Source organism: Pelobates fuscus, chromosome 4 (assembly GCF_036172605.1).
Source record: "Pelobates fuscus isolate aPelFus1 chromosome 4, aPelFus1.pri, whole genome shotgun sequence".
NCBI classification, from domain to species: Eukaryota; Metazoa; Chordata; class Amphibia; order Anura; family Pelobatidae; genus Pelobates; species Pelobates fuscus.
Window position 1 is genome coordinate 240,668,677 of NC_086320.1, and position 12,988 is coordinate 240,681,664.

General features: G+C 37.0%; 1 protein-coding gene across 2 annotated transcripts in view; it reads left to right on the plus strand.

The window, feature by feature from the left end:
• Positions 1 to 12,988, plus strand: part of SACM1L (SAC1 like phosphatidylinositide phosphatase) — a 207,886-nt gene that overhangs the window by 73,959 nt on the left and 120,939 nt on the right. For both annotated transcript variants that reach the window (XM_063452016.1, XM_063452017.1), the window contains 2 exons: positions 16 to 165; positions 4,000 to 4,059. In XM_063452016.1, coding sequence (XP_063308086.1) covers positions 16 to 165; positions 4,000 to 4,059 — 210 coding nt within the window. The remainder of the gene's footprint in view (positions 1 to 15; positions 166 to 3,999; positions 4,060 to 12,988) is intronic.

Consider the following 12,988-nt stretch of genomic DNA (forward strand, 5'->3'; position numbering starts at 1 on the left):
TGCTTTTATGAACAGTTGCAGGATAATAAAACCTTCCTTGCTATGATAAGTCATGTTTTAAGCGTGGATGGATTTTACTATTCAAATTCATATGACCTTACTCACACATTGCAACGATTAGCAAATACAAGTCCGGAATTCCAAGAAATGAGCCTTTTAGAAAGGGTAAGTACACAAGAAAAATAAATAAAACGTTCACCCATCTAAATTGCCTTTAGGGTTATTCACTAAAGTGCCAATTGCTGAGAACTCAAAATGAATTTCTAAGTTAAAGGGAAACTATAGTCAGCAAAGCAACTTTATCTTAATTAAGCAGTTTTGGTGTATAGGTCATGCCCCTTCAGTCTGCTCAATTGTCTCCAGTTTAGGAGTTAAATCACTTTGTTTATGCCACCCTAGTTAGACCTCCCTGAATGTGACTTGCACAGCCTCCTAATTCCATATTCTGTAAAGAGTCATCTAATATTTACACTTCCTTTATTGCAAATTCTGTTTAATGTAGAATTTCAGATCTTCTACTCTGTTAGTAGCTTGCTAGAACTTGCAGGAGCCTCCTATATGTGAATACATTTCAATTTACAGAGCAGGAGATATAAAAATGTTTAACGTAAGTTACATCTGATTGAAAATGAAACCATTTTAATGCATACTGTGTCAGTCACTGCCAGGGCAGGTGTGGATAGAGCTGCAAAAACAGAAACAAAAGTGATTTAACTTTTGTTTCTGTTTTTGAGCAGTGCAACTTTAGATGCAATAGCTATACACAAAAACGTCTTAATTAAGCCGAAGTTGTTTTGGCGACTACAGTGTCCCTTTAATGAAGCAGTTTTAGTGTATAGATCATGCCCCTGCAGTCTCACTGCTCTGTTATCTGCTATATAGGAGTGAAATAATGTTTATTTCAGTTTATGCAATCCTAGCCACAACCTGCCTGCGAATCACACAGCCTACTGTCTAGTTTTGTTTTTATCTCCTGCTCTGGCTCCTGCATGCTCTATCACAGGATTTCCCAATTAATTTTTCCCTTTGAACCCTTTGCCTTGGTATAGCAAAACTTTGGTACCCCAACAAAAAAATGTGCGCCGCAGCGCAAACCTTTCAATGAGCAGAGTGTAATGTTCTCTTTTGCTGGAAAATTATTTTTATATCTGGTTTAATTGTTGACAGTTGTATTCGCATGTCTGCAGTTGCGTCAAGTCGATTTCGATACTTTGTTTTTGTTGCAGAGTAGAGCGAAAATCCAGTTTTACATAAGTATGTGCCTGCGAATGACAACAGAACTTTGATTGCCCGCTTGGACAATTCTGGGTATTCTTCGCGTAAATCACCCCAAAAAGCAATAAGAGAAACTTCTTTACATTTTTGGCTTAGTTGACGGTCAGAAGTTATATCAATCAGATTCTCGAAATCTACATCAGAAAAATTGGCTGGCTTGTCTTATGAATGGTTTTCGAACCCAGTCAATGTTGCTTTCATTCAAGAATGGAAAATACTGATTAAAAGATGTGATTAAATGGCAGATTATCTACAATTTCATTGCGAATTTCTTCTTCAATTTCTGATTCTTCAAGAAAATCCTTAAGTGTTGGCAAAGAGTTACAATTATTTTGCTCAACAGATGAGGTCCAAAACTGCAGCTTACAAGACAGCGAAAATATTTTATCTCTTGCATTAAAAACATTAGTGTTTTTTTCCTTGGAGTGATAAACATATGTCATTTAATTTTGTGAATATGTCTGCAAGATATGCTACTTTGGATAACCATAGAGTTATCCGAATTTATGATCCTGGAAATATGCAAACAACTCTTGACGCCGTTCAAACATTCTAACAAGAACTTTACTTTGTGATAGCCTACGGACTTCTGAATGCAAAAGCAGAGCAGAGTGGTGACTACCCATATCCTGACGTATTTTAAATAGTCGTAACTGTAATAGTTGACTTTATATAAAATTAATAATCTGGACCGATTTGTCTAGCACAGTTTTAAGTGAGATTGAAATATTTTTAGCTACCAGTGCATGTCTGTGAAGAACACAGTGAGAACTGGTGCTGTTTTTTGCTACATTTCTTATTGGTGTCACAGCGCCTGCCCCTTTCACAACCATTGCTTTGGCACCATCACTGCACACATCTACACATTTGTCCCAATTTATACTGTGTGTGTTCATGAACTTCTGGATTCAGTTAAAGATGTTCTCACCAGTGGTATGAATTTTCAAAGTTTCACCTAGAAATAAGCAAGTCTTCTTTAATCAGTTTGTCAAAAATGTTATCTAACAAAAAACAACAAAACTGAAAGTCCTGCAACATCTGTGGACTTGTCTAATTGCAGTGAGTACCCATCACATTGATGCAGTCGAGAAATTAGTTCAGTATGGATGTCAGGATGTCATCAGCAAGATCATGAATTCGGCGCAAAACTGTGTTGTTGGAAAGCGGCACAGCTTAAATTTTTTTTACTCAACTTCTCATGGTTTTATTTGTGATTCCCCAATTGTGTTTGCTTCTCCTGCAAATGCTATGCGGTAACTCACTCTGTAAGAAGCCTCTGTGGCTTTTTCATTAGCATTTTGAGATTTTTTTGCTCCTAAATTGTTTACTCTTCTGATACTCCTTTAGCTTTCGCTTAAAAAAGTTAATGTCTTTATCTTTGTACTCTGCGTGGTTTTGCTCAAAATGACTATGTAATTTAGCAGGTGCTATTGAATTGTTAGGCAATATTTTATTGCAAAGTACGCATAGTGCTTCAGGACAATCTTAATTTCTGGCACTTGTGAATCCAAATGACAAGTAGCTATCATCATATTTTATTTTATTTGTGTGAGAAGAAGATTGGCTTGCATTATGTGCTTTTTTTTTTTCTTTTTCAACTTGTCTCTGCTATTTGAGGAACAGTAGATACAACTATTTCAGGCATGTTTTCAGGATTTTTAGTTGTATCTTCTTTCTCAGTTTCTAGAAGTGCCGAACAAGTAGAAGTAATAATATTTTTTCTCTGAAGAGTTCCCTGCTTTAACCAGCTTTCCAAATTCATGGTTGTTTATTGGTAAAAAAAAAAAAGGATTTGAACAATTTGAAAAAATACAATACTCCCAACCTGACTGAAAAGGATGCTGATTTTGATAACACTCTTAGAAAAAACTGAACGTATGCAGGATTTTTACATGGAGCAAAAAGATTTGAACACTGAAATATACAGTTTGTTGCCCCTGACAGAGTCTTTCGATGCCCCTGACAGATTCTTTCGATGCCCCTGACAGATTCTTTCGATGCTCCTGACAGATTCTTTCGATGCCCCTCAAGGAGTCTTTCGATGCCCCTCAAGGAGTCTTTCGATGCCCCTCAAGGAGTCTTTCGATGCCCCTCAAGGAGTCTTTCGATGCCCCTCAAGGAGTCTTTCGATGCCCCTCAAGGAGTCTTTCGATGCCCCTCAAGGAGTCTTTCGATGCCCCTCAAGGAGTCTTTCGATGCCCCTCAAGGAGTCTTTCGATGCCCCTCAAGGAGTCTTTCGATGCCCCTCAAGGAGTCTTTCGATGCCCCTCAAGGAGTCTTTCGATGTCCCTCACAGAGCTTTCTATTTCCCTCCCTCGCAGAGCTTGCTATTTCCCTCCCTCGCAGAGCTTTCTATTTCCCTCCCTCGCAGAGCTTTCTATTTCTCTCCCTCACAGAGCTTTCTATTTCCTTCCCTCACAGAGCTTTTGATTTCCCTACCTAACAGAGCTTTCGATTTCCCTACCTAACAGAGCTTTCGATTTCCCTACCTAACAGATTTATATGTCCCTGTGTTGTAACTACTAAGTCCCAGAGAATAGAGTAGTTTGAACTGCAGGGGCATGATCTATACACCAAAACCACTACATTAAGCTAAAGTTGTTTTGGTGCTTCCTTTTACATATTTCCAAAAATGGCAGTATATTTAAAGTTAATTAGATACTGACTTTATTTGTGTTGTGGTATTACTGAATGCTTACTATATCTGGTGCATCTTTCTGTTAGGCAGATCAAAGATTTGTTTGGAACGGTCACCTCCTCAGAGAGTTTTCTGCACAACCAGAGGTAACACGATTAATCTATCCTATTCTATTTTTTTTCAATTCTAAAATGCAAAACTTCAGTGATTACCAGCCACTGTGCATCTGTCTGTCTAGATATCTATTATTAATATTTAGTATTACTTTTATTATTTTCCTTATGTGTGGTGGCAGTACAGAAGGGTGTAAAGAAAGCTGATGGGCATGTAGCCTATTAATGAAATAAAATTAAGTATGTTCCACTCCGTTTCATACCTTAAATATTGCCATTTTGGAGTTTTCCCCAGTTCTTAATTGTTTGTCAACAAGACAGACGGGTACTCTCCATGTTGCAATATGTTAGGTGGATAAAGTTACGGCCAGCCACAAAGGCAGTGAGCTTGGGCTCATATTGATGATGAAAGTTACAGGACATCTGGGTGGTGTTCAAAGCAAGCTGGAGATGTATTAGATCGTTTTTGGATTACAGATGTATGGAAGTACAGATGCTGAGCCTTTGCATAGCCGATGGAAGGCCTGCCCAGGCATCTCATGCGTTCCACAGCGTACCGAATGCACTACTAAGCAAACACAAGCGGAACTCCATGAAATGGGTCTATTTTTAAATGAACTTAGGATATTTAAAGGCTGTAGAACTAACGAGTAACGTGGCCACCTGCCACTGCATAGTCTGAGGTAATTTAAGGTTAGATAGATTTTATTTTTTTAACTTTAAATACGTATTTTGGTTAGTATTTTTCTTCCACTGGTATTCCTAAAATATATTACAGATGTCTAGATCTCAAATACAAAGCTAAAAGCTTTCTGCAAACCAAAATATTGTCCTGTGCAGAATGCTCAATGCTGTTTCCTGATGGTTGAAATAAGAAATACTGCAATCCATACTCTCAGCGCTGGAAAAATCTACAGATGATACTCGAAAAATTAGAATATCATGCAAAAGTTAATTTATTTCAGTAATGCAACGTAAAAGGGGAAACTAATATATGAGATAGACGCATTACTTGCAAAGCAAGATAGTTCATGCTGTGATTTTTCATAAGTGCGATGATTATGGCTTACAGCTCATGAAAACCCCAAATCCACAATCTCAGTAAATTAGAATATTACATGCAATCAATAAAACAAGGAGTGTACAAAGAACAATATTGGACCTCTGAAAAGAATAAGCATGTATATGGACTCAGTACTTGGTTTTGGGCCCCTTTTGCAGCAATTACTGGAAGACCAGAATGCTTCAATAGCGGCCCTCAGCTCTTCTGCATTGTTCGGTCTCATGTCTTTCTCTTGGCTTCAGAAGTGGGGTTTTCCTGAGCTGTAAGCCATAATCATCGCACTTATTACAAATCACAGCTTGAACGATCTTGCTTTGCAAGTAATGCGTCTATCTCGTATATTAGTTTCCCCTTTTTCCCTCTTTTCTGATGAGAGCAACATTTGCATCTCATTTGGAAACCAAGGACCCAGAGACTGGAGGATGAATGGAGAGGCATGCACTGCAAGATACTTGAAGTCCAGTGTGAAGTTTCCACAGTCTGTGTTGATTTGGGGAACCATGTCATCTGCTGGTGTTGGTCCACTGTGCTTCATTAAGTCCAGGGTCAACACAGCTGTCTACCAGGAGATTTTGGAGCACTTCATGCTTCCTTCCGCATACGAGCTTTATGGGGATGCTGACTTCATTTTCCAGCCCACACTGCCAAAAGCACCAAAGCCTGGTTCAATGACCGTGGGATTACTGTGCTTGATTGGCCAGCAAACTCACCTGACCTGAACCCCATAGAGAATATATGGGGCATTGCCAAGAGAAAGACATGAGACCGAACAATGCAGAAGAGCTGAGGGCCCCTATTGAAGCATCCTGGTCTTCCATAACACCTCAGCAGTGCCACAGGCTTCCATGCCACGCCGCATTCAGGCAGTAATTGCTGCAAAAGGGGCCCAAAACCAAGTACTGAGTCCATATACATGCTTATTCTTTTCAGAGGTCCAATATTGTTCTTTGTACACTCCTTGTTTTATTGATTGCATGTAATATTCTAATTTACTGAGATTGTGGATTTGGGGTTTTCATGAGCTGTAAGCCATAATCATCGCACTTATGACAAATCACAGCATGAACTATCTTGCTTTGCATGCAATGCGTCTATCTCATATATTATTTTCCCCTTTTACGTTGCATTACTGAAATAAACTTTTGCACGATATTCTAATTTTCAAGTATCACCTGCAAGTAAAAAGACATGAAGATAAAGATAAGCCAAAGTTTTAAGGAAGCTAATTTCAAAGCCATGGTGTCTCCTCACCAATACTTAAAGGGACACTCCATTGCCCAAATATATAGTGTCTCTATTTAGAAGAAATACTGACCGTGAAGACAAGAATGCATTTAATTATGCATGTTTTCAATGGGTGTATATCTAAAACGACTTGCAAATGCTGCAGATCTGTAAGGCTATCCTAGATATCAGTTAAGGCCAGGGACTAATTAGAGTATTTAGAAAATTGGGCAGACTTAATGTACCGAATGGTTCTTATCTGCCATCACATTATATGTCTCTAGGTCTACAGTATGCCCTCCCTTTCTTCCCCAGCACAGACTTTCTGTGACTGTCCAACCACAGATTTCCCAATGCTGCTGAATGAGAAGTATTTACTAGGCAGTTTAGCTACACTGAAATAAGATACCAGGAAGTAACAGGAACGATTGTCAGATTGACAACTGCGGGGTGTAGCAAGGTTGATTCATAAAGGAAGCTTAAGTGCTTTATTTGTATGGAGTGTTGCTTTAAAGCAGTGGTTTCCAAGGTGTGTTTTAGGGGTTTTCATAAAGCACATACCTGTTGGTCAGTGATTAAAAAAAAAAAAAAAAAGCACTTTCCCAGCTTGTGAAGTAACTGGCAGCTGGGACCCAAGCTGAAACATTCTGCAGATGGTTTTTTTCAGGCATCAGTATGTCAGCCTACTATATTGCAAAATCTTGTCCAGATTTGGACAGAGAATACGCCATTTCACTTCCCTGCCATTTGGATATTCAAAGATATCTGTAAGCCTGGCGGCATTCTTAAGAAAACACTGAGTGGTTAACGTTCCTTGCCTAGACAACTGATTTCTTAACCCCACAAGGACGCATGGCAAAATTTTTCCCTCATGCTTGTCCTTTACTTAAAGACGCAGGACAGAAAATGTCCATCATGCAGACTGTTTTCCTGTTTGTAATTGGGAACCCCAGGTATCATTTGATTCCTGTGGCTCCCCTCTGCACCCTGGGCCAGAATTGGTAGCCTCAGACTGGCCAATGCTCTGTTTGCAGAGCTCAAAGTGAGCGCTGCAAACAGGCATTTAAATCCCCATTGGTGCAATGCGTGTGCACAGAATAAAAACCCTGCTCACACCAGGGTGCAATTTTTATTCGCCCCAGACTTTTTGATGAGCTGCATGCAAAGCTCAAAGTGAGATCGGCATGTAGTCTCTTTAAACTGGGATTTAAATCCCTATAGACAGCAATGTAGTGTGAGCAGGGTTAAATCCCTGTTCACACCAGGAAACCCAGGTATCCTGGGGCTTCCCTCTGTCATCTGGGGCTATTTATAGTGGCCCCAGACTTTTTGATGAACTGCATAAAGTGCTGGAAGTCAGCACTTCATCTAGCTCTTTAACTCCATAGAGAACACTGTAGCTGAGTGATCAAGCTCAGCCACTGTGATTTCTCACTAGGTCTGTTAATTTAGAGAACCTGAGGGTCTGATTATACCCTGGAGGGTCACCCTCTATGCCCCAATGTTGATCGCAATGCATTGGGCATTATTTCTTCAATGTAAGAAATAGGAGGCTGTAATACTGAAAATAGCCAGTAGATGGAAGAAACACAGATTTAGATCCCTTTACTAATATCAGTACTGATATTAGCAGAGGGAAACCTTTGGTATATAATCTTTTGGGAAGATTGAATTAAGAATTAAAATTATGGATTATTCGGTTTAGACTAAGTAAAAGTTTTAAGATTAGGTTTAGAATTTTTTTATTTTTGGGGGGATCGTGTTTCAGTTTACGGTTTGGACTATGGTTTAGATTAGGATTCCTTTGCTGAACTCTTCTAGGAAATACTTCTAAAACTATTGTTAAAGTTAAGATTAAGGTTATAATCAGGGTTAGACATGGGATTAGGTTGTGGGTCAGAATTAGTGGTTATGATTAGAGTAGGATTTAGTTTATAATTAGGGTTTGGTTTAAGATAAAGTATTTAGATTGGGATTAAGATTGAGTAAAATCATAACTTTCGAAAGATGTACATATGGGCTATTGTTGTATTCAGGAGATGTTGCGGAGTACACCTAAGATCATTTTATTACATTGGGACAAAAATACTATGCATATGTAAAAAAAAATAGGGAAAAAAATGAATATCACAAAGTTTGGAGAAAAGAATGGTGAGAAAATGTCACTTCAATAAAGCTCAAAATATATTATGTGAGAGTCCCTGTGGTGTCCACTTTTGAAAATGGCATGCATTTGTGGCGTAACATAAATATACGAGCTATTAAAATGCCCATCTTCAATTTTACATTTTTTTTTCAAAACCTGTACTGGGCAGGATATAATTTCAGACCTGTATTTTCACAAAAAACTGACAAAGGTATGCAAAAGGGTTCGTTCTCTACTCAAGAAAATATAGCTGAGCATAATTTAGTGATTTTTATTACCGTAGCATATATCAAATTTCCAAAATAAACTGCTAAAGTGCAATGTGTGTGTACAAAATTGCAAAAATAAAATAACACTCAAAATTTTAACTGTGAAAACTGAAATGGTCAGATCTCAATTTTGGCACTGTAACTTCACAAAATAGTCCCAAAGGCATGCATTGAGGGTATCGTTCTATTCAGAAGATGTAGCTGAACTACAAGAGTAGTACACATTAGGTTTATGAAATATACGTTAAAATAACTTTAAGTGTGTGTGTATGGTAACTATCAGAAAAAAACATAATTTTACTACTTTATTTAGCAGAGATTGGCTGTTAAATAGCTACGTTAAAAGTGTCAGAATACCCTTAGGTAAATAGCCTGTGATGCCTGCTTAATATAAATATATACTTTTGTGTGGCAATTTTGTTTCTGTGACAGCTATTAACCTTACAAGTCAAACATACCAATTTTTATTTCTTTTATATATATTTTATTTGTTTTACATTTACAGTATACAATAATACAATACAAAAATTTTAAAAAACGTATTTGTATTTGCCATCACTGTTGTATACAGACAGAAGCAAAATATGATGATCAATCAGCATATACACAAACACAAAACATACAAAAGTCAAAAGAAATCAAAGATAGGAATATTAGGTACCTAACATCCACCTTTAGTAAAATATATAACGTTAAATAGTCTTCCTTTCTCTCTCCTTTTCTCTTAACAAAATCAAAAGCAGAGGGGCCAAATCACAGTCGGGAGATCTATATTACTTTTTGAGTAGGATGTCCAAGTACCTGAGCTAGAGACAAAGTTAGGCTCCATCGTATATTGAAAATCTAGTTGATCCATAATCTCCCTCCATAGTATAGGAGTTGTTTTTTTCCCAAGCCCTCGCTATACATATTTTGACTGTGAAAAATATATGAGTAAGTAAAAATCTTTGTCTCTTATCTTGCAATGGAAATTCAATATTTAAAAGAAACAATTGAGGGGAGATATACATTTTCTCTGGAAATAGGGAATGTATTAGATTAAACATTTGAGTTGTTATATTCCTCAGACCTATACATTCCCATCATATATGGTACATAGTTCTGGTTTCCTGGCCACATCTCCAGCAAACTCTGGAATGAACTGATGAGATCTTATGCATTCTAGCTGGAACCATCTACCATCTATAGAATTTCAGATGTAGTTCACAGAGGGATACCCAGTGGATAGGACGTTTCAGTAATGTAGCTTGTGTCCAGTCTGAAAGTAGGAATGTTTTATCAAGATGCAGTTTCCATTTCACAAATGGGGCTCTCTAAGATGCTTGTTCAATTGAATCCATTAGTTTGGTAGATCTAGAAATCAGCCCCTTAGTTTTAATTAGAGTTTAAAAGGAGTCTATAATATGATTATAAGATACTATTTTTGACATAACAAAATTCTTCATTCTTAGATGGAATTTTGTATTTTGCCTGTAGTTGAACAAATTAAATAAGATTGTTCTTACAATATAAGTCCCCATTATACCGTGTTGAATCCAACTCTGTACATTAATATCTTCCATTACATAGTGTAAAAACTCCAGAGGAACTTTATAAACTAGCTTATCCTGTAAATTTTGTTTTCTACTTAGAATTCTAGATGTATATATCATATCAATAAGAATTCTGTTAGAACAAATATTGAAATCTCTTTTCCCCAAATGTAGTATTCCAATCCAAAACAAAATATTTAGTTTACAACTAGGACTATCCTCCTGTTCTAAGGTATGCCCAGAGTGATTTTCAATTTCTAAATGTAACCACATAGATGTATGAGATAGCATACTTGCTTCATGAAGTTTAAAGACGTGGAAAGGATATACCCCCTTTTGTATAAGTTTTTTTTGTAGGATATTTCGAGATATCCTGGGCTGTCTATTTAGCCAAATTAATTTAGAAAATATGCTCTGAAACTGTCCTATTCTATATGGCAACGCTCTAAAACAATAAAATAAATGATTTTACCATATTTAGTCTGCCTAGGCAGGAGGCCTCAATCTTTCTCCATGTATTAAGTGTTCTTGCATAGCAAGACCATTTAATGTTATCTCACATATATATTATTAAGTGTTCTTGCATAGCATACAGTTTTTAAAATATGACCGTTTGAAGATGTCAACCGCCAAAATACTCTGACCTGTGCCAGGCTGGAGCAGCAAGTGATGTCCTAGACACAGGGCCTTTTGTACACCTGCTAATGTTTTTATAAATGTATGTTTTAATGTAACTGTGAAGCACTTTGGGCAACAACGTTGCAATTAAATGTGCTATATAAATAAATAATAACAGTTACTCCGCCCACTCCAGTTGTAGACTACTGGTGTAGGCAAGAACACTTCACACAATTTCCCCAGAAATTGTAGCTTTTCTAGTTATTATGATTATTATTATTATTATTATAGCCAAATTTACCACAGTTTTTACACTACATAGACAAAAATATACCAAAACGTGCAGATTGTTCCCGATCGGATTGCTATTACTTTGTGGAACGTTTCGCCGAATGGTCCACGGAATATCGTCGTTCTTGTGGTGAAATTGGTCCCATAGGAATGAATGGCAAAATGTTCAAAACTAGAGTGGGAGCTGGCAAAAGCTGAAAAATCAGGACATGATTTCTAAACTGCCACCACTCCCTCATTTTCAAGCCCACCTACACAAATCTTACATCAAAACGTTCAGCTATCCCTGTTGCCACGAAACATGTCCACGGCTAAGCCATAGTCCTGATAGTTTTCACAATATGACCATTTGTTTGCAACTCACGCCGTCCATTGACATTCATTAAATCTTCACTCTAGCCAGCTCAAACTTGAAGGGCAATTTCTAAACTGCGACTGTGCCTTCATTGTTAATATTTCAGAGACATACTACGCAAAATGTAGGTCTGGGTCTTGTGATTCTCACAATATAAAGCTCTTCGTTGTAGGATGTATAGTTTTTAAAATACGACCGTTTGAAGATGGCAACCGCCAAAATACTCTGACCTGTGCCAGGCGGCAGCAGAAAGTTATGTCATAGACAGGGCCTTTTGTACACCTGCTAATGTTTTTATAAATGTATGTTTTAATGTAACTGTGAAGCACTTTGGGCAACAACGTTGCAATTAAATGTGATATATAAATAAATAATAACAGTTACTTCGCGCACTCCAGTTGTAGACTACTGGTGTAGGCAAGAACACTTCACACAATTTCCCCAGAAATTGTAGCTTTTCTAGTTATGATTGAAATTTCTTTAATAAGGTGTCATAATTAATTTGTTTCGAATTAGTTATATCTAGGGAGTCCAGATACTAGTTGCCTTCCATGAGAAAGGGAATTGCAAGGCCAGTAGCTCTTGTGATTTAGTAAAAAAAGTCAAAATTTGAGGGGTTTTTTTATATTAATTTTATAATTCGAAAATTCACTATAGATGTCTATAGTTTAGAACATATGGAATTGAAGTCAAAGGATCCATCAGGGTGAGAAGCATGTAATCTGCAAAGAGGGAAATTTTGATCTCTCCACTATGTGTTTTAATTCCCTTAATATTTATATTGTCTCTAATCATAATAGCTAATGGTGAGAATGTACAAAAAAAACCCTGTCTAGTACACTTTTTTTTTATTATAAAAGGGTCAGATTCAAAAAAAGGATTTCTTATTTTTGCTGAGGAATTCGCATATAGCAACACAGTTATATCTTTAAATTGGCTCACAACGCCGAATTTCCCCAGAACAGAGTCAAGGAATCTCCAATGGACTCTGTTAAAGGCCTGCTCGGCTTCGAGGGCCATAATAACAGATTCCAGTTTACAGTTATCGATCCTATAAATTATAATAAATATCTGTATTACTTCTCCCCCTGACAAAGCCCAACTAATCAATATTAATTAAATCATAAATTACCTCTTTAAAATGATTGGACATAATCTGAGAAAAAAAAATTCATATCTTTATTAATAAGAGAAATTGGCATATAATTAGTAATATATAGGATGGGTCCTTACCCAATTTTGGAATAGGGATAATTGATCCCATCAGCATCTCATTGATAAGGGGATTCTTGGCCGAGGCCTCTGAAAATACTTTCAAAAGGATAGGTGCAATAATCCTAGCAAATTTTTTATATATATAAAAAAAAAAAAAATAGCAGAAAAGTCATCTGGGCCAGGGGCTTTGTTTGATTTGAGGTTAACTATCAAGTCTTTAATTTCAGTTATTAAAAGTGGGGCATTCAA